The sequence below is a fragment of the Ranitomeya variabilis genome, chromosome 1 (assembly GCF_051348905.1).
Source record: "Ranitomeya variabilis isolate aRanVar5 chromosome 1, aRanVar5.hap1, whole genome shotgun sequence".
Lineage (NCBI taxonomy): Eukaryota > Metazoa > Chordata > Amphibia > Anura > Dendrobatidae > Ranitomeya > Ranitomeya variabilis.
Window position 1 is genome coordinate 817547689 of NC_135232.1, and position 27446 is coordinate 817575134.

General features: G+C 41.2%; 1 protein-coding gene across 1 annotated transcript in view; it reads right to left on the reverse strand.

Moving 5' to 3' along the window:
* Positions 1-21415: 21415 nt before the first annotated feature.
* The window catches only part of TMEM150C (transmembrane protein 150C), a 313387-nt gene continuing 307356 nt past the window's right edge, over positions 21416-27446 (reverse strand). Inside the window, exon 9 of the mRNA XM_077274713.1 lies at positions 21416-23771. Within this exon, the coding sequence (XP_077130828.1) occupies positions 23554-23771 (218 nt within the window). The 3' untranslated portion in view covers positions 21416-23553. The remainder of the gene's footprint in view (positions 23772-27446) is intronic.

Genomic DNA, 27446 nt, shown 5'->3' on the forward strand with positions numbered 1-27446 from the left:
GACCCCCGACAAACCACCAACAGCCCCGCACAGACCCCCGACAGCCCCGAGCAAACCCCCGCATAGACCCCCAACAGCTCCGCAGACGCACCGGCAGCCCCACACAGACCCCCGACAGCCCCGCAGATACACTGGCAGCCCCGCACAGACCCCCGACAGCCCTGCAGATGCACCGGCAGACCCACTGACAGCCCGCCGATCCTGCCCGCACACACATATACACAGTCACCGCTCACACTCTGCCCACACTCTCCCTCCACCCAATCTGCAGCGTTTCATCTGCAGCTAAACCGCAGATCTTTTTTACAGCTGCTGTTTTGCTGCGGATGTGCCCGACTCAATGCAAGTCAATGGGTGCAGAAACTCTGCAGATCCGCACAAAGAATTGACATGCTGTGGAAAAAACAACGCTGCTTTTCCGCACGTTTTTTTCCGCAGCATGTGCACAGTGGATTGGGTTTTCCATAGGTTTACATGGTACTGTAAATCGCATGGGAAACTGCTGCAGATCCGCAGCATCAAAAACGCTGGGGATCCACGGTAAAATTCGCAACAAGTGAACATGGCCTTAGGGTCCAGGTCATTCTCTTCCTGTGTAATGTATTGCAGTCACGATAAAGTAACTGGGGAGCACAGACATAGCACACAGAGATAGCTGTCAGCACTGATAGAACTGCTGTCACATCAGTGTCTGAACATGCTGCTACAACCCCTGCAGTGGTCATTAGGTGGCAATAGTTTCCCCTTTGTTAGTCACTTTTGTTGCTGCAGTGAGCCGGTAGGTAATTGGCTCTCTGCTGGGAGCCGTGGGCACGCTCCCTTCCATAAGGATCCCAGCAGACTGACACTAGCTGCCAGATATTAGCTAAATTGTGTTCAGATAGTGAGATGGGCTCTGACCTTGCCCTAACTTGGCTCTTTTCATCTGTTTTATCGTGCCTGTGTTCTGAATCTAACTACTACCGGCTTGCCTCCTGATTTTCTCCTTGACGAGACTTCTCGGCTTGACCCTAACTCTGGATGGCAGCCCTTCCATGGTAGCATTCCACTGGATCCTGTTGTAAATCCAGATCCCTACATAGGGGTAAAAGGGTATTGGGACTTCTCTGGATCCTGCCAGACAGAGTGGCTTGTGCCAAGTCTGTCCGACATACCATTTTGATCTTGTGGCCTCTTTACAGACATAATAACTGCCCACTAGACTGAAAATCCCAGGAAAAGATTAAATGATAAAAATACAGGTTACATTGAGTCTTTTCTCACAAAACTATCAATCCACTCGGCTCCCCTGGGTTTATAAACTGTAGCCAGCAGATTGGATTTTCATGGTGACAGGATCCCTTTAATTTAAAAGTGAAAAAGGGCATAGAAACAGAGGCAGGCTGTCATGAAATGAGATTTTATTAAAAAAAAAAGTATAATAACAAGAAGGGTTAAAACTACATTTTATTACATGACATTCCAAATGACAATTTTTTATCGTATTAAAATGATAATATAATGCTGTAAACTATAAAAATATAACAACAAAATTATTTCAAATATTTACAACAAAAGAGTACAAACAATAACATTCAAATACCATGAATAGTAAAAAAAGAAAATATAATAAATGTGGCAAGATGTGAGAAACTCTTTGCAATATGTTAATAAAGTGAAATCTGGCGTCTAAACAAGGCGTTCAACACTGACAGTGCCTCATGTATCATTGCTACTGCACAGAAAAATGGTCTTTTGCCCAAAACAACCTATAGTAGATTTTTTTTTTAGGAGTAACAAGACCTCTTCTCCCTATGAGACAACAGAGGATCAATACATACAAGATTTTGAGAACATGGTTTTAAAAATAATACAAGATAACATTTTTGTGCATCAGATTCATTACCCAATAACCAGATTCCTAACAACTTGTCAGCAGTTTTCTATGCAAGCCCATTTATCAACCTTCCAACAACCGGTAGGGGTAGGTGGTTTTGGAATGAGCAGTCTGACTTTTGGTTACCATGATTTGTGCCACATATGGCAGCTACTATTACATGATTTGCATTTTGAATGCACTTAATGGCCATACATTTTGCTTTTCCTCTTAGATAACTAAGAAAAAGACAATGACGTAATAACATATAGCAATCACAATATTTCACAGTTTTTTTCCACTAGAGTCTTGCTATCTCAATGTGACCACTTGGTGGTGGTAAGATGCCTCTATATAACTTTTGAGAAATGTGCAGGACATTGAAAGGATAAGAGAAGTGTCTAAATTTGCTAGACCTGTAAACCTTGCCAAAGTAAACACAACTGGAGGTAACAAGTTCTGCACTAAATCCAAGACCACCACATGTCAACACGTTGGCTACCTCTGAACTTTAACACAAAAGGAATAAGCAAAAAAACAAACAGAATATGTCAAAAATGTCTCCGTTCACATGTGGAATCAAGAGATTAGCAAGAATGTTTGAATCTTGGGATTCTGGAAAATCAGCAGCACCCAACAAGAAAGAGTTGAAATTGTGCTTGTGTTCACATGTCTGGTGATGTTTTAGCTTAAGTTGATTGGATTTGTTCATTCTGAAAGTGTTGTTGTATAAAAGTCCAATTCCTATATCATCATTACACATATAACGATGTTAGGGCTTGTTCGTATAATCACTCTGTGTGCTGTCCTTGTGTACGCCATGGATTGCACACGGAGATCACATGGACCCATAACTGCGCAAATTTCCGATTTTCCACGCAGCCCAGTGGTCTGTGAGTAAATAATAAATTGCAGCCTGCACTATTTGGTTCACTTTAAGGACCAGAATAATGCATGGAATATAAAAGTAGGTCTTGCAACTGTCGACAATGAGGTCAAGTACGTGGAGCTCTACACGGATCCAGTCACGCTGCATTTGTGGACAGGACACAACTGGCTCGATTTTCAATACAGACATTTGAACCCAACCTTACCCTTAGGCTAGGGTCACACGACTGTATGTTTTTCCATCTGAGAAAATCGGTCCAGTTATGCTAATCAGACTCTGATCATAGTTTGATCAGAGTGGGATCCATTTTTCTCAGATGTCATCCGAGTACGGACTGATTTTTTTTACGGACCCATAAACTTGAATGGCCGAGTGCGATCCGATTATCAGAGGCAAATCGCGCCGACTGCCATTTTTTTTTTAAGTGGACCACTCAGTCCGAGGAAAAAATCGGACATGTGCGCAGCTTCATTGAATAACATTGGTCTGAGTGCAATCCGATATTTTGACGGATCACACTAGGACCGTAACTACGGTCGTCTGCACAAGCCCTTACAGTGTTATAGGTTGTAGCTCCTGCTCCACCATTACACACTGGATCACATAGGTCTCATTTTCATCACACTATTTGCAAAGTTGCTTCATGTTTGTTTTAGATCCGGTGGAGAAAAATAAATGGAGGCAAAGCTAGAGAAAGTAAGGCTAAATTCACGACATGTTGGTGGCATGTTATGGACGGATACATGTGAATGCCCATAGACTAGCCAACATCAGTGTCTGACATATATTGGGCCCAACTGTAAGAAAAAGCATAGTGGTAGAGTAGTGCACTTTTCATTAATAACTGTAGCAAATACGTAATGTAAAAAAAAATGACAAACAATATCATAAAAAAATAAGGCAAAAGTATGATTATTATACCAAAGTAATTCTTCTAAAAGTACATTTTCTTCACAGTTAAATGTGGTAACAAAAAATAAAAAGGCAACTAAAATAATTGTGCCTCCTATGATAAATCTTTATAAGTATTTATATATTCTGCTTATAATCTAGTTTATATATCATATATAAAATAACTCTTTCCTTTTCCTGCAGTGTTCGGAAGCCACATGTGTATGCGGTTTAGTGATCTCCATAACATAAGAAATGGTATATACTTGTGTATGACTGATATAGGGAATGCTGTAAATGAAACAAATGAAATAAGTTCTGAATATATTTCCTCATGTAATTATGTTTTTATGGTACATGTAGCTTTTTTCTTTTCACATCACAATCTTAACTAAAATACATTAGTAATCTTGCAATTTTCACAGTGTCCACTAGGTCTTTTTTTAGACTCATGCTTCCTGTTCTTTCAGGAAGTGATTTCAGCATACTCCTTATCAAAAGAGGCAGGTATACAATGACAGGTAACAACTATGTACACAGCTGGTAACACAGGATCCATCATTTACAAAAGTTCATATCACAACAGACAGCTCCCTCTCTTTACATTGAACTTTTCACAGGCTCACTAGGAAAAAGACAGGGTCAGAGCTGTTCACTGCTGTTAATGTACAAGTGGATTTCCTCAAATAACAGGAAGATACAGTCAAAAAAAGTCCCAGTGGGAAAAAAATGACAAAAAAAACATTGAAAGGGAATATATCAGCAGGTTTTTGCTATGTAACCCGACAGCAGCATGAGGTATGGATAGAGACCCCAATTCCAGCTAAATATTACTTAAGCCATGTGTACACTTTGAGTATTTGGTCAGTATTTTACATCAGTATTTGTAAGCCAAAACTAGGATTGGAACAATCAGAGGAAAAGTATAATAGAAACCTGTCACCACTGTAAGGAGATGGACATACTGCCCAAATTCCCCCTTGAAGAAACAAGTGTTATTGTAAATCCGCATGTTTTCCCTTCCCTTCCCCATCCCACCCTTTGAAAAATTTTGAAAGTTTAATAAGAAAATATTGGAAAAGAATATTAGAAAGGGACCAGTGTGTGTAAATAAAGGACCTAAGTAGTGATGAGCGAGTGTACTCGTTGCTCGGGTGACCTCCGAGTATTTATGACTGCTCCGAGTATTTATGACTGCTCAGAGATTTAGTTTTCATTTTGGCAGCTGAATGATTTACAGCTACTAGCCAGGCTGAGTGCATGTGGGGGTTGCCTGGTTGCTTGGGAATCCCCACATGTAATCAACCAGGCTAGTAGCTGTAAATCATTCAGCTGCGGCGATGAAAATTAAATCTCCGAGCACTAAAAAATACTTGGAGGTCACCCTAGCGTGCTCAGGAAAACCCGAGCAACGAGTACACTCGCTCATCACTAGACCTAAGGCATAATGTGAGCAGTGCCGAATGACGTGGGTGTCCTTAAGTAGAGATTAAACCGTGAGAGAGACAGCATGATCCCGAGCAGAAAAGAGAAGCGTGACTGAGACACAGAGTAATTTATCAGAGAAGGGTCCTGGGAGAGGAAGCCTAGCAGTACGGCCCAGAGTTTATAACTCCTAAAGGTAACAGACCAAGACAGGACAGGCTGCTGTACACACATACAGCAGCCCTGCCCTGCTCTAGGCTCTGTTTGATTGTGCACCTGTGTCTGGGCCTGTCTCACCCTTCATCTGTGGTGCTGGTAAGGCAGTGTGAAGGTTGGACCTGAAATATCTATGTCCGGACCTGGTCAACCTTTATCTGTGCTTGCCCTTTCTGGCGCCATGGAAGTGATTATGAAACGCTTCAGGTACAATTTGCATTTAATGTGGTCTTGCTTTTAATACATTTAGGAGGCCGTAAAGGCACAGCGAATATAAAAAACGTAGAATAGGACTGCCCCATTTCAGAATGCCTTGGCGTGGCGGGGTGGCTCAAAGAATTGATCAATTGTTTGCTAAATGTCTCATTTTGAAATACAGTTAGAAATTAACATGTGCATATGCACTTTATGTATTGCGTTCTGACCATAGCAGAGCTGGCTTCTCTCCTTTTTTATTCAGAGTACGCAAGACAAAGAGAGTGCACCAGACAGGAATTCCAGAGCATCAAGGACAGTGAAGATACCGGCCATACTGGCAATATTGTTACCTAGAAGAAGCAGAAATGTGGGTTGAGTAAAGGACTCTTGCTAGCTGAACTGTAGTGTCAAGCTGGGTTGTAGTGAACTAGTGAGGACTAATGAAGACAGAGAACAAGTAAAGAGAGAAGAGAAAAAGGATTGAATTTGTGTGTGTAAAATGTTATGCATTGTCAAAGAAATGTTTAAGATATGTACCCGCTATCTATTGTATATAATCCTCCCCAAGTTAATGTTCAGTAAAAAGTTTATTTTAAACTGGCAGTCTCCGTCCTTGAACAGTCAACCATCTGGTCCTGGACAACCAGCAACATCAGCTACATGCGGCCTGCACGGGTAGTGCCCACACAGCACAAGCCTACACACCCAGCCAGAAGCCCCACCTTCGTGTAACGTGCCAGGGCGCAATAGATGATTACCTTGACAACGGTTACCGCCCCATGCTACCTTACACCACTTTTGCATTTTTACGCATTCTTGGTTTTGGCTTAGAAATACTGAAGTGAAAAGCTCACCAAATCCTCCAAGCATGCACATGGCCTTAGTTTACTGGGTACAGCAGTTATGATGGATTCACAGTTTTCTCTGCTGTAGATCCAGCAGAGCTCAGCTGATTAGCTGTGTATAACCCCACCCACAAACCAGCTTTATGCATACATTGTATAGTGACAGAGATCTGCTAATCAGTGAGGCATGGTTGGACTGGGATGCACAAGGCCAGCTGTCTGGTAGTGAAAATCTGCTGATAAAACACTGATTGTATTGAAACAGCAAAGCAGAGTCTAGTAAGTGACACCTCCGTGTAATCAGAGTTTATTCGGACTCCCATGACAGCACCACGAGAGAGGGGATCCACCCTTCAGGAACAGAAAACCTACAGATACAAAAAGGGCGGCAGCTCTCCCACGTTTCAGTTTGTTTCCTGTCCCTTTCTCAAGCAGGAAGCTCAAAATACAAGGCCCCTTTGAACTCTGATTCTTCAGCGGAAGGGGAAAAAGATGAGTGCTCCTACGATTCAGTCCCCTCATCCTCAGAGAAAGACTCTGCCCGCTTCTGTCTGCCCCTGGATCGGGTAGATTAGTTGGTAAAAATAGTCAGGGGAATGATGGGCATAGCGGAGCCCAAACCGCAGCTATCCAGACAGGAGATCATGATCAGTGGGCTGGATCAAAGGAAGCGAATGTCTTTCCCTTTAAACAAAAAGATCCAGAAGCTAATTTTCTGGGAATGGAAAAAGCCTGAAAAGAAGGGCTCTTTACCACCAGCTCTAAAACGCAGATACCCCTTCGACAACCTGGCAGTTAACAGCTGGGACAAAGCCCCTAAGTTAGATGCTGCAATGGCCAAGGCATCAAAAAAAGAGCCTCGCTACCTTTTGAGGATATGGGGACCCTGAAAGACCCCCTTGACAGGAAGCCAGACACCTTCCTTAAGGGAACCTGGGAGATGGCGGCCGGTTCCCTAAGACCAGTGGTAGCATCAACTTTTACGGCCAGATCCATGATGGTCAGGTTGGACCAATTGGAGTCCCAGTTAAAAGAAGGGGCTTCCAGAGATGCAATTCTGAGTGCCCTACCAGTGATCCACGAAGCCGCTGCCTTCCTATCGGATGCTTCAGTTGACTCAGTTAGAATGGCAGCAAGAGCAGCAGGACTTTCTAATGTGGCTCGTAGAGCCCTGTGGTTGAAATGCTGGTCGGGGGACATCCAAACGAGGTGAAAACTCTGTGCAATTCCATGCAAAGGGGAGTATCTGTTTGGTCCAGCCCTGGATGAGTTGCTGGATAAAGCAGAGGATGATAAAAAGAAATTCCCTAATTTATCATCCATGTCCTACCGTCGTCCCTTCAATAGGAAGAGGTTTGGTCAGGGAAGAAAACGGATATTATCACCCACTAGAGTCCTTTTCAGATAGGAAGATAAACAAAGGAGAGGTACGGGCTTTATATTCAGATGTTCTTCAGGAGAGCGTAAGAAACCTGACCAATGACTAGCAATCCCTGTGGAGGGAGATTGTCAGCCTTCCTTCCAGCATGGTTTAAAATCACAAATAGTGACTGGGTGCAGAGCATAATAACTGATGGACTCAGGCTTGAGTTTAGTTACATCCCGTGAGATAATTTTAAATTAACTCCCCTGCGCTCTTCCCTTGAACAGACGGCATTGGAAGCAGAGGTTTTGAGTTTATGCCTTAAAAATGTCCTGGTAGAGGTTCTGGAATCCAAGAGGTAGAGGGTTCTACTCTCCTCTGTTCCTCATTCAGAAACCAGATAAGTCATGTAGAACCATTATTAGTCTTAGGTCCCTTAATGAGTTTCTGGTCAATCGAACCTTTAAAATGGAATCAATCAGTTTGACAATAAAGATGTTGTTTGAAAACTTTTCATGGCAGTCGTAGATTTAAAAGACACGTATTATCATGTACCTATCCATGCAGATTTCCAGCAATTCCTAAGGGTGGCAGTTTTCATGGGAGGGGTAGTTCACCATTTTCAGTTTAGGGCCCTTCTCTTCGGTCTATCAGCTGTCCCTAGGGTATTCACGAAAATAGTTGCCGAGGTCATGGCTCATTTACGGGAGTCAAATATTCTTATTGTTCCCTATTTAGATGACTTCCTCATAGTGGGTAATTCAGCAGATCATTGTCTATCACAAGTAGGAAGAGCTAGGGCCAGGCTAGAGCACCTAGGCTGGATAATAAATTACGAAAAATCACGGTTGCAGCCCTTAAAAATTCAGAAGTTTCTAGGTCTACTAATTCTGAAGCCCAACAGTGTCGTCTACCACCAGACAAGTTAATATACATTCAACAACAGACATTAAGGGCAATCAATAGACCCTCAATGACCCTCAGACAGGCCATGTCCCTATAAGGGTCCCTGATGTCATGTATCCTAGCTGTCAGGTGGGCTCAGTTTCACACTAGACCCTTACAGAGAGATGTCCTAGTTAATGATAGATCCTTGGGGGATCAGATATTGTTGAGAGTTAACCCTTTCGTCTCTTAGGTAGTGGCTGAGCAAGGACAACTTATTCTCAGGAGTTCCCTGGGTAACACACATAAATCGTGTAATTATCATGGATGCTAGCCCCTCGGGGTGGGGGGCCCATATGGGTGACATTGTGGTCCAGGGACAATGAGACTCCCAGGTGGGAGCCCCATCCAACCAGAGAGAGTTGTTGGCAATTGAATTATCGGTTAAAAAACTCCTCGTATATCTACAGGGTCACCATGTCAAGGTCCTTTCGGACAACCAGGTGGCGGTGGCCTATGTCAATCACCAAGGTGGAACACGCTCCCAGGCTCTGATGCAAGTAGCAGATCACCTATTTCAAACAGCTGAAAAACATTTTCAATCTTTGACAGCGCTTCATATCAGAGGAAAAGAAAACTTAAAAGCAGACTTTTTGAGCCGCAATACTCTAAGGCAGGGAGAGTGGTCTCTGAACATGGACATCTTCAACCAGATTGTCCGCAAATGGGGTCAATCAGAGGTGGACCTCTTTGCCACCAGAGAAAACAGAAAAGTGAGAAAATTCTGTTCTCTGAATCCCAGGGAGAATCCTCTGGTAGTGGACGCCTTCTTAATACAATGGGACTTCTCCTTGGCTTACGTGTTCCCACCATTAACCCTGTTACCTCTGGTAGTGAGGAAAATCAGGGAAGACCGGGCAAGAGTCATACTAATTGCCCCATTTTGGCCCAGGAGGACCTGGTTCGTGTGGCTCAGGACTATGTCGGTATGCGATCCCTGGGTACTTCCAGACCTTCCGGATCTGCTCTGCCAGGGGCCAATCAACCCCTATTTGATGGCATGGAGTTTGAGAGGTCATTGTTGAATGATAGAGGCTTCTCCCAAAATTTAGTTGATACCCTTCTGAAGAGCAGAAAACAAATTACAACAAAAATCTACGCTAGAACCTGGAGGCAGTTCCTGGCCTCTTCGGAATTTAATATCAAAGAGGGGGTTCTGATACGACAGATTCTAGAATTTCTTCAGAAGCATTTGGAGTCAAGTCTTTCCACGAGTACACTAAAAGTGCAGGTCTCAGCCCTTGGTACCCTGTTCTCTTGTAATATTACCAATAACTATTGGATTTTTAGGTTTCTTAAAGCAGCTGGTAGAGCTAGACCCATACACAAAAATAAAAGCATACCATGGGATCTCAACCTAGTCCTTTCAGCTATGACAGAGGCCCAGTTTGAACTCCTGCAGTCAGCTTCAATTAAAATTCTATTCCCTTAACACGGCTTTCTTGGCAGCAATAACATCTGCTCGTAGAGTTGGAGATATCCAGGCACTTTCCAGGCTTCCCCCTTATACAAAGTTCTTACAAGACAGGGTAGTCCTAAAGCCGGACCCAGCCTACTTGCTTAAAGTAGCATCCCACTTCCACAGGTCGCAAGAGATAGTCCTGCCATCCTTTCTCCCTAACCCTTCTAACCCTAAGGAAGAGAAACTCCATACATTAGATGTTAGAAGATGCCTTTTAGAATATATCTCAGCTACTAATGCTTGGAAAAAAGGATAATGCATTATTTTTATCCTTCCAAGGTCCTAGAAAAGGACTTAGAGTAACAAAATGCACGCTAGCCAAATGGATTAGGGAGGCTATCTCCCTGGCTTATACAACAGGTGGGGGTCCAGCTCCGCAGAATCTGAGGGAGCATTTCACCCGGGCCATGGTATCATCCTGGGTGGAAAGATCAGGAGTGTCAATCGACCAGATATGTAAGGCGGCCACATGGTCATCCCCTTCCACCTTTTTTTAGACACTATCGGTTGGACTTGGGGTTCTCCTCAGATCTCACCTTCGGGTTAAGAGTGCTGCAGGCTATAGTCCCCCCTAAGGTAGCTTACATCTCTGTAATTGTCTCATGGTGCTGTCATGGGAGTCTGATTAAAGCATTAAGTTACTTAACGGTAACAGCATTTTTCGGAGGCCCATGACAGCACCCTTGGATCCCTCCCTTTCACGTGGGGGCTGCACTTCCTCTGATAAAAAGTTTCACGTGTGATAATTAGTTTACAGTTAAAACAAGATGTTTTATATATAATTGTATATATTGTTTATATATGTGTGCCATTAACCGCGGTATTCCTCTCAGGCTCTGAAATACAACTGATACATGGGAGAGGTGCCGCCCTTTTTGTATCTGAAGGTTTCCTGTTCCCCCTCTCTCGTGGTGCTGTCATAGGCCTCCGAAAAATGCCCTTTACCCGTAAGTAACTTAATGCTTTTTGCTCCTTCATTATGGTGCTCTCAGCTTACATAGCAAAAACCTGGTGACAGATTCCCTTTAATACCAAAGTCTAATTTAAACAATAGGTCATTTTTTGATGACACATTCCCCTTAAGTTGAAGTTTTTTTTTGTTATTTTATCCTCAAAGCTGGTGAAAACCATTATGACTCCCACAATGTCACCTTCCTATAAAATAAAAATTATTTATAACAAGTTAGATTAGTTGTTCAGGTATCTAGACACCCATTCAGTATCTCTACACATAGAAGTCATCCAAAGCCAAACAGAAACAGCCTCCTGAATTTGCAAAATCAGAAAATTGACACTCAAAAAGGATCTCATCTCTTCAGCAAATATTTGTATTCTTTCTTAAATATATTTGGAGCAGCTTTTCACTTAACTCTGCAATTATGCTGTTTCTCTGTTACTTCTCCGAGAAATGTATAATTTAGGTGACAGAATGAGAAAAGGTGGTGAATTTTTGTTCGCTAATGATAAATTTGAGGGGTTGTCCAGCTGACACATTTGTTTTATTGAATAAAACTAACATATCGGGCCCAATTAATCAAGACCGACATTATTTACGCCACAGTCTTGAACTGGAGGTGTACTGGAGTCAAATGCTCCTGATTCATGAAGAAGCATATGCCTCCTCATGAATCAGGACAACTGGTCTTTGTGTACACCTCACCACAGATCCTACTCCAGGACCCGCTGAACTAAGATTTGTGGTGTAGTGAAAGACTCCGATGGTCATGAATTTAATGAGCAATGGTCGCCCCAATTCAGCTCCCCCCAATGAGCCGGGTGAAAATGGCATGACAACACAAAATGTCACAATATTTTAGTGTAACCTTGAGTTGCGAAAAAAATTTTTTTGAACTTCCATATATTTTTGGGCTAGAATACTTGATGATTCGGACCCATTGTGTTTAAACCTGCTTTACTTTAGAAGATCTAAGCTCATTCACCCTAAAATGATGTGTTGACTTTCATCTAATTTACTCCCTATGTTCAGACTTCCTATCTAAGTAAAATATATCCAGTTATATCCAATTTAATGTACAGTATATAATTGATGGATGCTTAAGTTCGTAATGATCTGATCTGTGTAATTTGAGGTATTTAATTCATTGCTGTAACCAGTGAAACCAGTGATAGAAACAGGTCAGGATAAATTGCTAAAACACCACTCCAGCATTTTTTTCAGCACTGAAGTGTAACTTTAAATGCAATCTCCCTACCGCTGGTCAAATATACTCACCTTCCAGCTGCTTTATCTTTTACCAACGCCGATCCGGCCCGCGGCACCATCTTGTGCCAGTAACTTCCGACTGGCTGGAAGTCAAAAGTTACATCACAAGAGCTCAATACAAGTCTGTGAAAGCCAGAACAAGGCTCTTATAGTGATGTATTGAAAAGTGACCTCTTGCTCGCTCCATGAAACACTGGAGAAGCCGGCAGGTTACTTTTTGCTGGACACCGAACGAAGCAACGACGGAAAAGTATAAATGCAGCAGGTGAGTGTGAGACAGGGGGCAGGGGAATTATATATAAAGCACCACTATACAGTTGTGGCCAAAAGTATTGACACCCCTGCAATTCTGTCAGATAATACTCAGTTTTCTTCCTGAAAATGATTGCAAACACAAATTGTTTGGTATTATTATCTTCATTTAATTTGTCTTAAATGAAAAAACACAAAAGAGAATGAAGCTAAAAGCAAAACATTGATCATTTCACACAAAACTCCAAAAATGGGCCAGACAAAAGTATTGGCACCCTCAGCCTAATACTTGGTTGCACAACCTTTAGCCAAAATAACTGTGACCAACCGCTTCCGGTAACCATCAATGAGTTTCTTACAATGCTCTGCTGGAATTTTAGACCATTCTTCTTTGGCAAACTGCTCCAGGTCCCTGATATTTGAAGGGTGCCTTCTCCAAACTGCCATTTTTAGATCTCTCCACAGGTGTTCTATGGGATTCAGGTCTGGACTCATTGCTGGCCACCTTAGCAGTCTCCAGTGCTTTCTCTCAAACCATTTTCTAGTGCTTTTTGAATTGTGATTTGGGTCATTGTCCTGCTGGAAGACCCATGACCACTGAGGGAGACCCTGCTTTCTCACACTGGACCCTACATTATGCTGCAAAATTTGTTGGTAGTCTTCAGACTACATAATGCCATGCACACGGTCAAGCAGTCCAGTGCCAGAGGCAGCAAAGCAACCCCAAAACATCAGGGAACCTCCGCCATGCTTGACTGTAGGGACCGTGTTCTTTTCTTTTGAATGCCTCTTTTTTTCTCCTGTAAACTCTATGTTGATGCCTTTGCCCAAAAAGCTCTACTTTTGTCTCATCTGACCAGAGAACATTCTTGCAAAACGTTTTAGGGTTTTTCAGGTAAGTTTTGGCAAACTCCAGCCTGGCTTTTTTATGTCTCGGGGTAAGAAGTGGGGTCTTCCTGGGTCTCCTACCATACAGTCCCTTTTCATTCAGATGCCGACGGATAGTACGGGTTGACACTGTTGTACCCTCAGACTGCAGGGCAGCTTAAACTTGTTTGGATGTTAGTCGAGGTTCTTTATCCAACATCCACACAATCTTGCATTGAAATCTCTTGTCAATTTTTCTTTTCTGTCCACATCTAGGGAGGTTAGCCACAGTGCCATGGGCTTTAAACTTCTTGATGACACTGCGCACGGTAGACACAGGAACATTCAGGTCTTTGGAGATGGACTTGTAGCCTTGAGATTGCTCATGCTTCCTCACAATTTGGTTTCTCAAGTCCTCAGACAGTTCTTTGGTCTTCTTTCTTTTCTCCATGCTCAATGTGGTACACACAAGGACACAGGACAGAGGTTGAGTCAACTTTAATCCATGTCAACTGGCTGCAAGTGTGATTTAGTTATTGCCAACACCGGTTAGGTGCCACAGGTAAGTTACAGGTGCTGTTAATTACACAAATTAGAGAAGCATCACATGATTTTTCGAACAGTGCCAATACTTTTGTCCACTCCCTTTTTTATGTTTGGTGTGGAATTATATCCAATTTGGCTTTAGAACAATTCTTTTTGTGTTTTTTCATTTAAGACAAATTAAATGAAGATAATAATAGCAAAGAATTTGTGTTTGCAATCATTTTCAGGAAGAAACTGAGTATTATCTGACAGAATTGCAGGGGTGTCAATACTTTTGGCCACAACTGTAGCGGTGCAATAAAAATATATGCTGGAGTGGTGCATTACCAGTTTTTTTTTAGCTAGTTTTGTTTTCAGCTCCTGATGTATAACTGGAGAAGCATTTCTGAAGCTGGACAGATAAAAATAACCAATTCTTAGAAAAATACTGAAAAAAATAGGACTGTAATTCTGAACATAAGGGAAGAGTTAAATTCTGAATTTTAAAAATCTAAATTTATCAGATACAGTATGTGTAACTATATGTCCTGTTTGGCAAGTAAGGAACTTGGCACTCAAATTTCAGTGAATAAAACAATTTATTTTAGTGTCAATCCAAATAGTTGTGCATGTCGCATTGCTAACAGCCCTGCACTTGCCAGATCATAAGAACTCACGATACGGCAATCAGTTCTGAAGAAGGTCCAATTTTAGAACTGAAACGTTAACAACCATTTGGTTTTCCACTAAAATAAATTGTTTAATTCACTGCAATTTGAGTGCCAAGTTTCTTACTTGCTTGACAACGGCTTGGAACCCTTTTTGAGCACCTACTCTACAACCAGAGAGTGCCGTATACTTCTACAGTATATTTCCTGTTTGATCATTCTATATTGTTCCGATTTCCCTACTGACATATAATTCACTCATTAAATAACTATTGAAATAGTATATTACTAAAATTTACTATTCATCAGGCAGACCCTTCCAGTGATGCCATTTTTGCATTTGAGGCTCCATAAGTTCTGTTCCCTCATTTGTGGCCCTGTTGGTTAGTCAATAAGTTACCACTGGGTGTTACCAGCTAGGGGTATCCATTCAGCTCTTCTAGTATTAGATACCCAGTTGTTAAGGTATTTATTAATATTCAGGTGTAAACCTAAAGTTATTTGGATAGCAGGTCACTTATTTAGAAGAGGTCTTGTGAGTGTGGTCTTTCAAGAGGTCTTGTGAGAGTGGTGTCATATGATAGATAAGGTACATGAACCCTAAAACTCATTCATTTTATTGTGACATTATGTGCATGTTTAACTGGTTGTCCTAATATTAGTTTTTAGGCCTCCCCTTAAAGGGAATCAGTCAGCAGGTTTTGCTATGTAATTTGAAGACAGCATGAGGTAAGAGTTAAAATACAGATTTCATCCTTACCTCTCTTATCAAGCTCTGTGGTTTTGTTTGTTTGCAATGATTACTTTAGCACCAGGACATTATCATTGCTGGAACACAGCAGAGTGTGCAAGCTAGTCTGAAAGACCCCCTCTTGTGATAGGCAGCTCACTATCTATGGACATTGTATATACAGAGCCTGGTGAGGGCAGGGTTAGCTTCCTCAGCTCTGCTTCATGCTAAATCTAAAACTCTGATTATGTCAGAACAGCTGCACCCAGTAAACTACAATACATCATTGGATTAATCTTCTCTTTACTTACATCAGGCTGCTCTCAGATGAGGTGGCAAAACCTGCTGACAAATTCCCTTTAAGGCTGTGCAGTGGTTCCTATTTCCGCATAGGACCTGAATAAACATGGTGCACACTGGGTACGTCAATTGCAGAGGCCGATATCCTGTATGTGTCCTATCATACTGTAATTAATAGTACATGTGTATGATATCTACAAGGTTTTAGGCATCCGATGCAGAAATCAGAGGTGCTCCTAAAATGGCAAAAAGCAGTAGATAAAATTTTGTTGTAGGAAACAAGAAGACCAATATCATTTTAACTTCCTAAATTAATTTTTTCCTATAAGGAAAAAATTTGTAAACGCTATAATCATCATACAGAGTTACACCTTATAGCTACTTTTTAATAGATTCATAGATTTTTCTTATGTAAAAAAAAAAATAAAAAAAATATCTTGCAGAATACTAAAATGAGCATAAACATGTAACATTTAGCTGCCTGGATATGTATTGTAGAGCTTTAAGTGTACACAGAATATATACTTTTAGCACTTCTCTATATTTAATGCAAATATACAGTATGTTCATAGAAAATATCTTCTTTGTTAAAGCTGCCATATGGATAATTGAAGTTAGTGTGAAAACCATAATATCTAAGCTCTACAAGTAATATTTAGTGGCACAGTTATACCACAAAATTATTCGTTGACAATAAAAGGCATGTGAGACAGCACCAAACGTCCTAATTATATTGATGCACGTCTGCCTAAGTAGAGTTGACCGCTTATCGCCAACATACTATAATCTAGCACAAAAGTGTAGTGATACCATCCAAATCCAGCTATTTGCTTTTATTCTGCAATGGGTCAATATGCTGTTACTCATTTCTGTATTGTTTTGGTAAAAAAAAAAAACAACAAAGAACCAATGGTTTTTGAAAAAGTCCCTGTTCTCGACTGCAGTTTAAAAAAACAAACTGTGCTTTATTCACGGACCCCAATCCATACTGACTCTCCGTCATTACTCCCGGTGTCTGGCATTGTCTTCAGTGCTGCCATTTGCAGACAATGACAGTGACTCCATGCTGGACCTGGAGAGAGTAAGTACAGGACAGATTGTTTTTTTTTTTTTTTTAAACAAACTGCAGCAGGGAGAGAGGGATTTTCGGGAATTGGAAAATTCCTTTAAGAATTTGATTTGGATGCTATGAAATTTCTTCTGTGTTAAACAATCCATTGATTTCCTTTCTAAAGGCCCCGTCTCACATAGCGAGATCGCTGCTGAGTCACAAGTTTTGTGACGCAACAGCGACCTCAGTAGCGATCTCGCTATGTGTGACACGTACCAGCGATCAGGCCCCTGCTGTGAGATCGCTGGTCGTGTCGGAATGGCCTGGACCTTTTTGTGGTCGTTGAGGTCCCGCTGACATCGCTGAATCAGTGCGTGTGACACCGATCCAGCGATGTCTTCACTGGTAACCAGGGTAAACATCGGGTTACTAAGCGCAGGGCCGCGCTTAGTAACCCGATGTTTACCCTGGTTACCAGCGTAAATGTAAAAAAAACAAATAGTACATACTCACCATCTGTTGCCCGTCAGGTCCCTTGGCGTCTGCTTCCTGCTCTGACTGAGCCGCCGTAAAGTGAGAGCACAGCAGTGACGTCACCGCTGCGCTCTGCTCTCACTGTACGGCGGCTCAGTCAGAGCAGGAAACGGACGGCAAGGGACCTGACGGACATCAGATGGTGAGCATGTATTGTTTGTTTTTTTTGGTAACCAGGGTAAACATCGGGTTACTAAGCGCGGCCCTGCGCTTAGTAACCCGATGTTTACCCTGGTTACCCGGGTGCTGCAGGGGGACTTCGGCATCGTTGAAGACAGTTTCAACGATGCCGAAGTCGTTCCCCTGATCGTTGGTCGCTGGAGAGAGCTGTCTGTGTGACAGCTCCCCAGCGACCACACAGCGACCACACAGCGACGCTGCAGCGATCAGCATCGTTGTCTGTATCGCTGCAGCGTCGCTGTGTGAGACGGGGCCTTTAAGCACCAATTGATGAATTGTTTATTCTGTGAGTAAGGTCCTAAATGCGCTATACTGACGATTTAAAAAAAAAAAATCAGAAATATGCTACATTCGTAAACACATAGTAGTATGAATGAAACTATACTATATGATACAGACCATGCGACATAGGTTTTGTGATATTTTTTGGCCTGTTTCACATACTTAGAAAAGTAGATAAATTGACAAGAGTAGTGCAAGTTAAACTGGGATTTTGTCGCAAAAACGAACAGATTTTTTGAGATTGAAAAAAGTCTTTTTTTCTGAATTCACATGACTAAAATCACCTTTGCAGTGAAAACAGCTTTGATTAAAAAAAAACGTCATTCCTTCAAATATAGCAAATGTTATGCGTAACTCAACGTTCTTCCACTAGTGGCCTGAGAGCCACGCATGACTATTAGACCCGCTGCATGCAGCTTAGAGCAGACTATTGTGTATTACTAAGTATATGGCATTACTGGAACTGAGAAATATGATTACAAGAATAAAAGCCATATTAATTGGCAATATATTATCAAGTCACGTTTTCCCAGGAGAGCTAGTACTGACAAAGCTGGAACTGCATCGGCACCAGAGGTGAGTATAAGGCCACGTTCAAATGTTCAGTATTTGGTCCATACTTTACATCAGTTTTTGTAAGCCAAAACCAGGTGTGAAAACGTATAATAGAAATACGTCACCTCTTCTGTATTTATCACCCACTCCTGGTTTTAGCTTACAGATACTGAGGTAAAATACTGACCAAAGGGTAAGTTCAGACGTTTTATTTCAGCATGTTTTCCTTGGGTTTTTCTTGTGTTCTTTGTGCGTTTTTGCTGCGGCTTTAGCATACTAGATTTGTCTCTTGGGCATGCTCATAAAGTTTAGTGTTCAAAAAAAGTCCTATTCCATAGAATCAGGTTTTGGCACAAAAACGCAGCAAAACCTGATACCTGCATTTTTGGTGCGTTTTTTTAAGCGTTTTTTCACCACCCATTAATTTCAATGGCTGAAAAATGCTGAAAAAACACTGAAAGAAGTGACATGCTCCATTGTGCAAAAAAAAAAAAATGCGAAGCACAAAATACTGATGACAAAAAAACAATGTGTGTGCATGAGATTTCTGAAATATCCTTCATAGGCTTTGCTGGTACTGTAAAACGCAGCTGAAAATTTGCATAAAAAACTCTGCAATAACGCCTAATGTGAACTTAAAGTCAGGGTCACACTAGCGAGTTCAGTGAGAAAAACAAGCGCAAGTCTCTCGCATCAATACCCGGTACTGCCGCTGGCACTCGGGACCGAAGTGTGCGGCTGCATGTATTTCTATGCAGCTGAATGGTCCGGTCACGAGTGCTGGCAACAGTGCCGGGTATTGATGCGAGTTTCTCGCATTGCACTCACAAGTGTGACCTTGGCCTAATACCAAATATGTGAACCTGGCCTAACTGTTATTATTTTACTGGGGGGGGATTAACATAGGGAATCAGATCAGTGTGTCCAAGTAGTGGACAACCTCTTTAAAGTCAAAGCAGGTAAAACCTAGAGGAACTGAAGACATGGCACAATAAAGCCTCCCAAACCTTAGTTAATTTTTTCCAGTGCCATGTCCCTTACAAGACTCCAGCTGATGCCTTTACTGCCATAAAAGAGAAGTCCTGTCCTGAGATAATGTTACGTTGACTATTTCTATGCAGGATTCTACAATGACACTAGTGATTATGAGGAATGGATAACGTTAGAGCGTGTAATTACCTCAGTGTCTAAGGCTGTGTTCCCACAATGAGTATTCAGAGCGTTTTTGACACTGCATATTTTCACTGCTCAAAGAATACATGTCTTAGACCACGTGCACATGTTGAGTATTTGGTCAGTATTTTACCTCAGTATCTGTAAGCCAAAACCAGGAGTGGGTGATAAACACAGAAGTGGTGACGTGTTTCTATTATACTTTCCATCTGACTGTTCCTCTCCTGGTTTTGGCTTATAGACACTGAGGTAAAAAACTCACCAAATACTGAACGTGTGCATAAGGCCTTGCAGTTCCAGCAGAGTATATAGAGTTTATAGAAATCTCACGTTCATTTTTTTTAGGCTGCGGTCACACTGGCAGTATTTGGTCAGTATTTTACATCAGTATTTGTAAGCCAAAACCAGGAGTGGGTGATAAATACAGAAGTGGTGCATATGTTTCCATTATACTTTTCCTCTAATTCCACTCCTGGTTTTGGCTTACAAATACTGATGTAAAATACTGACCAAATACTGCCAGTGTGACGGCAGCCTTAAAGTGTAGCCTGACCTGTGAAACATTTTTGAAATCCACAAGAAGTCTCTTGTGGTAAATATGCATTTTATGTGCGGATTTCCCCCACACACTTGAATGAGATGAGAAAAATCTACAAATAAAAAACTTATATGCATTTTTAGTGCGTTTCCATAGCTTAAATCAACTAAAAATGCATGTAATCTGCACATGACTTTATCAACAAAGTTTTACCAAAGCCATGTATCAGGATGTATAAAAAATAAAACTGTTTTATTTAAATCATGACACATTAAAAAGAGACGAAAACTGCAGCTGATTAAAATGCAATAAAATGGTGTAAAAAGCGCATTAAAAAAAGCAGTGAAAAAAATGCAAGAAACCAAATTTATCTAATTGGTGCAGACATACTGCAGAAAATCTGCAATATTAAAAACTCCACTCAAAAATACTCATAGTGGGAATTAACCCTTATGAACATATTATGACAGGAGGTTGCGCTGCAGGGGGTTGCTCAGTGAAACCTGCAGCTGCATTTACTGCTGCGGATATCATGGCAAAGAAGGTGTTGTGGTGCATTAACAGCCATAGAACAAACTGACAGGCTGCAGATCTCCAATTTGTAAATTTACTCGATAGATCATTTTTGCAGCAAGTGTATGAAATTTCTTGAAATCTCATCTATTTTGCTTGAACCTGTTAAATGCAGCGGATTTTCCAGAAATGAATATATGCTGCTTTTTCAACACGAAACAGTGTACCAATAGGTTATGTGCATACAGAATATTCTTTGAGTCGGTCAAATCTACGCGTTTTCTAGTGGAAATCACTTCAGGAACTGCTTTTTTTTCAGGGTATGCGCACATAACGTGTTTCTCAGGCTGATTCTGACTGAAATGGTCCAAAAAAGGTGCCCTAAGAGCACCGCAAGAAATGAACACAATGCACAGCAATGACAAAACATCATTGCTGTGCACGTGTTCCTTCTTATTTCACTTCTTTTAACCACCTGAGAGTTTGAAAACCTTGAAGTGGTTAAAAGAAGTAACATGTTCAATCTTTGGGAGCCTTTGTTTGGAAACCGTAGTTATATACAGCTCTGGCAAAAATTAAGAGACCACCACATCAAAACCCTGTCATGGGCAACCCAATCTCCAGAACCTAAACTCCATTGAAAACCTCTGGAATGTAATCAAGAGGATGATGGATAGTCACAAGCCATCAAACAAAGAAGAACTGCTTACATTTTTGTGCCAGAAGCAGTGTAAAAGACTGGTGGAAAGCATGCCAAGATGCATGAAAGCTGTGATTAAAAATCATGGTTATTCCACAAAATATTGATTTCTGAATTCTTCCTGAGTTAAATCATTAGTATTGTTTTTTTCTAAATAATTATGAACCTTTTTTCTTTGCCTTATTTGAGGTCTGAAAGCACTGTTTTATTTAAATTTTGACAATTTTTCTTTTTCAGAAAAAACAACAAAATTTATTGCTTGGAAATTCGGAGACATGTTGTCAGAAGTTTATAAAATAAAAGAACAGTTTACATTTTAGTGTAAAATATACCTACAAAGAGAAAAATCAGACAAACTGAACATTTTGTAGTGGTCTCTTAATTTTTGCAAGAGCTGTATACTGGAAAGTATAGTAAAAAAAGGAAGACAAATCTGTAAAGTAAACATTGGCGTTTACCATTTTCGCCTTGAAAAACTCTATATTTTAAAGATGCTGTGTGCACATACCCTTACCAGGTGTTTTTTTACAACCTGAAGTGGAAAAATAAGCCTCAAAAGATTGAACATATGACCAGCATAGTGGTGTTCCAATGAAAATTAATAGTGAATTTTTTTTTCTGTCATTTTTCAGGTGGTTAATTTTTTTAATTTACCCACGCCAAACAATTCCTCAAAAAACACTGTGTGCATATACCTTTAGAATTCTAAATGCAGTTGTACATTTTCACCATTGTGGCACTGGCTTAGCTGCATACGGCTACCTACTAGTGATGAGCGAGTATAATCGTTACTCGAGTTTTCCCGAGCACGCTCGGGTGGTCTTTGAGTATTTGTAAGTGCTCGGAAATGTAGTTTTTGTTGCCTCAGCTGCATGATTTACAGCTGATAGACAGCCTGATTACATGTGGGGATTCCCTAGCAACCAGGAAACCCCCACATGTACTCACGCTAGCTAGCAGCTGTAAATCATGCAGCTGCGTCAACAAAAACTAAATCTCCGAGCAGTTACAAATATTCGGAGACCACCCGAGCGTTCTCGGGAAAACCCAAGCAACGAGCACACTCGCTCATCACTACTACCTACTAGTATCTATAGATAGGTAAATAATATACGGCTGACTCAATTACTGGCCCTGGAGTCATGGAGATGACATTGCACTAAGCTTCAATAATGTAAATGTACAGAACATATATGCATGTGATCACTAATTTATGGCTTTTGACCATTAAAATTCTAGAAAATGCATTTCCCCAAAAAACTAGAAAAGTTTTTCCTGTAATACATTTTGTTAAACCAATTGTTACTGCTAATTGATTGATATTTGTGATCTTGTGCAGGTAAATTGCTAATCTAGTTGCACATATTGGGCCTAATTTATAAAAAATACTGACTTGATATCAACCAGTGAAATTCAAAGCTGGCAATTTTCTACATCCTGATCAAATTCTGATTAGATCTAGTGGTATAACTATAATTCTTGCAGGGGTGGCAGAAGGACCTGGATTCTGGTGCCTAGTGAGGCCTAAAAGTTTCCAGAGCTTAGGGAGGCCAAAAGAGTTCCTTTAGTCCATATGAAAATACAAAATGTGTTAAAGATAGTTTGAGGGCATGTTGAAAATTTTGCATTGGAGCCAAAAGGCTCAAATTTAGCCATTGATTGGATCCGCAACAAGTTCACAACTTTGTATCTGCACTAGTTTAAGATGAGGGCCCAACATTTATTATATATTATTTGTAGGACTGGATAGATAGGAGAGATATCGAAAAATTAAAATAAAAGTGTCCTTCCTACCTGGGCTGAGGTCTTAATTGCGCACATAATTACCAGCCAAATTTACTCTCACAATCACAGCCAATAGTTGCCCCATAATCAAGTACTGTTATTGTTAATTACAAGTAGCAAATTGGCCTCAATAGCATCATAGGGTGTCTACAGTGCAATATGATAGTGATACACTAGTGCCGTAATGTAATATGGCAGTGAGAAGTCTGTGGTCACCTGGATGGCTGCACTCACTGACCATCAAGATTCCAGACTTACAATGGTGGAGAGAGGTCGGATACATTTGGCACCAGGCCAAGTCTGTACAGGTTTCATAATAGCTTTTTTTCGTAGGGATGATACTTTCTGTAAGAATTATTTTTCCAACCTTGCTGTTGGATTATTTTCACATTTCCAGACTACCGTTGAATCGAATTGCTGTTCCAAGCTCTAAACATAATGGTCTCGAAAAAATTCATAGAAGTAACACTGATGTTTTAGAAACAAATGATTTGTCTTTTGCAGTCCCAGGTTATTTCAGTTGGAGAAGAGAAATAACACTTCAGTTCATATTCTCCTTGTCCTTTACATAGTCTTGTCGGTTCACATTACAATTGGTCTGTTTGATACTCGGAGATATCAGACATGTTTTCAGACATGCTGTTTAAGATTTCTTGGTGCTGCTGGTTCTCAACACAAATTATTTCAAACCTGCAGTGTCTGAACTCCACGGCCAACGTGCCAAAAAAGGTTATGAAACACATGACAAGGACCCATTGTACTCTTGGTGCGTAGATATTAAGTTTTTTCCATTCGAAGATAAAATCTGGACAAACTTGATGTAAAGGAAATCAAAAAATTAAAAAGATAGAATTCTTAGAAAAAATTGTTGGCTCATACAAGATTGTATTCGTCAATATAATAAAATCAATTGAAGTTTGTGAGTTGCAAAATATAAGAAAGTTGATTGTAATGCTGTGGGTTATCACCAGTATCACCTGTACATAAAAAACTAGTCTTCTGTAATCTGTTTTACGCTATATCTACATGGCGATATGTGTCATACGACATTGAGATTTTTGTGTTGCATTATGACATGGCATCTATGGATTTCCTATGGTGTCACATTGTGACTTACGAGCGACTGCGAGATGGAAATGTTTTCAAATGAGTTGGATTTTCTGTCACACGATACTTAGACATAGACTTTAATGCAAGTCACATGCGACTGTAACGTGCATGTGACATCTGTAATTTAGCCTTTTTTACAATTTTATTGGAACTTTAAATGGATATAAATACCCTATTTATTAATTTGATGGATGGACCGTACAATCCATGCACTTTACCATTTACCTTTCGTGTCTCCCCTATTTCCTGATAGATTGTAAGCGTACAAGCAGGGCCCTCAGTCCACATAATCTATTGAGTTATGGTTTATTCTGTAATGTCTATTGTATGTACAAGTCCCCTCTAAAATGTAAAATGCTGTGGAATATGTTGGCGCTATGGAAATAAAAATTATTATTATTATTATTATTATTATTATTAATAAAGAGAACCTGTCACAGGGTTTTCCCAATATAAACTATGGCCACCAACTTTAAAGCCTCTTTTACAGCAGAGTAGCAAGATGTATACAAGACCCAAATTCCCTTTGCAAAGCCCCAAAAATACATTTTAAAATCCCCCATATGGCATGATCCGGTCCGATGAGTGACCTTGGATTTGCTTTGGTGCCTCCTCTTTCGTCTCATTTCATGTGGATGACACATTCTACATCATCCCCACAGTGTCGTATGGGGGGGGAATTATAAAAGGTAATTTTTGGGCAATGGTGATGGTGATCCTAGTTTATCTTGGGAAAACCTGGTGACAGGTAAAATAGATGCGTGAAAGCAAGTTGCCGACAAGTCGCACAGATGTTTTAGGTCACGTGACTTGTCTGAAAATTGCTGTCACTCCACACATTGCCATGTAGCCTCTGCCTTATTTTGTAACCACAATAGGGATGCAAGATTCTTTAGGCTATGTGCCCACATTGTAGAAATGCTGCGGAAATGTCCGCAGTATTTCCGCAACTCCCTGCCGCTGGTAAAAAGCATGCGGAATTCGCATGCATTATCCTGCAAAACACAAGCGTTTTGCAAGCATTTTTAGCTTGCAGAATGCTTGTGTTTTCCAAGCGATTTGAAGCATCGCTTGGAAAAGTGATTGACAGGTTGGTCACACTTGTCAAGCATACTGCTTGACAAGCGTGACCAACTTTTTACTATTGATGCTGCCTATGTAAAAGACAGAATGTTAAAAATAATAAAAAAATAAAAAATATGGTTATTCTCACCCTCAGACAGCCCCCAATCTCCTCAGCGGCTCTCCCGGTACGTTGCATTCCCAGGGATGCTTTGCACGAAGGACCTTTTGTGACGTCATGGTCGCGTGACCATGACGTCATCCCAGGTCCTTCGTACAATGCACCCCTGGGAACGGAAGCCGCCCCGTGTACCGCTGAGAGGCGGGAGGACTCCGGGGGCCATCAGATGGTAAGTATATCCTTATTTTTTATTTTATTTTATTTTTTTTTACAGAAATATGGTTCCCAGTGCCTGAAGGAGAGTCTCCTCTCCTGCAGACCCTGGGTACCATCCGCATATGAAGCGCTCAGTTTACGCATGGTGGGCATAGCCACATGCGTAAAGTGAGCATTTCAATGCAATCCTATGTCTGCGAAATCGCAACGATTCTGCAGAAATAATTAACATGCTGCGGATTTTACCGCTATGTGATTCTGCAGCTGGAAAATCCGCAGCATGGGCACAGCAACTGCGGAATCCCATAGGATTGCATGGGAATGCGGTTTTTAAGCGTTTTAATGCGTTTCCGCTGCGGCAAAAAATGCAGTAGAAATGCATAAAAACGCAACGTGGGCACACAGCCTTAAAAATATGTAAATTTTTACTGAAAACTAATTCAACTACAATGCACTTTTTGATACTTTGTAGCTATGATAACAAAAATGGCACATGGGCAGCTAAATGCTCCAATAGTAATAATATGTAGGTGAGAAAAGATGTTACCACAAAATACCTGGAAATTTGCTGTATTGGTTAATATCCGCTCTATAAAATAAGATACCAGAAAAGAAAGGTATTTCGGTTACTCAGTCATGAAACCAAATGCATTACAAGATGAAACAACCCTAATACCAAAAAAGTTGGGACTCTGTGTAAAATGTAAAGAAAACAAGAATGTAATGATTTGGAAATCATTACATATTTTATCCACAACAAAACATAGAACACAGATCAGAAGGTGAAAGTTACACATGGAACTCACTTAGAAATTGATGGCAGCAACTCATGCCATGTCTACCATTGTGTGGCATCTCCTCTTCTTTTTACAACAGTCAGTGTGTCACAGTGGTAATTCGCATGCCTTCTCAGCGCCACCCTACTCACCATGCAGCTTCACCTTGTGTCAGGCCGCCTCGCCGAGCTTGCTTCTCGCAGAACTCCTCTGTACTGCTGCATCTACATTTGGTTTCCTTTTAGCTTTAGGGGGCATAGACGGTCTCTGCAGGAATTTAAACTTGCTGTATCCTGAGATTAGGTTCCCTGGCTTATGCCGTGCCAGCATGGTCTGTATTAGGAAGCTCCTCCCATCACTCTTTGCCCGAACGTTGGTTTCTAGCCTGCTAGCACCCATTTATGCATTTTGTCTTCTGTTATCGACCCGGCTTGTTTAACCATCCTGACTGACCTCTCTGCTCTTGACCTCAGCTACATGTATAAAATCTGTGCTGCCTGCGATGACCTTGGATTGTCTGACCACATCTTTGTCTTTGCCCTTCTGTACCTCGTAACTGCACCTCTGACCCTCGGGTCAGCTGCTGTGGTCCCGGATACTGCCCTGGACTGATACCTAGTATCTACCGGCAGTCCAGCCTATCCTCGCCACCAAAGGCTCTACTGAAGACCCGGTAGACACTTAGTCATGCTCCACCAGAGTAAGCCCGGCGTGTGGCATAGTGGGTCCACACCCAGCAGCATTACACTGTGCATGTCTGGGAAGTAAGGAGACCAATTGCTGCAGTTATATTTTCCCATTCTTGTCTGGCGTCGGATTCTAGCTACTGAGCAGTAGAGATGAGCAGTGTTCGAGTCGGACTGTTCACCAATTTCAAATTCGAGCTGTTTTGGGTGGTGTTCGAGTCGTTCGACGAACTCGAACAATTTGCTTAAAATTCGGCTGTTCGAGTTTCTGTTCAATAACTGTTCGTTCACCAAAAGCCTAACTTGATTTTCACATTAAAACTGTTTATCAATGTTAATAGACTGTTTCAGTGTATAGTGTGCGGGGGGGGCGGGGGATAGATCTGTGCTGAAATAATGCCGATCTCCATTTTTTTTTCTTTCCCGCATTTACAGTGGGGCGGTGCAGTCTCTCAGCCTATAAGCAGTGCACACACACACAGCAAAGTGCATGTAATGCACACAAGCAA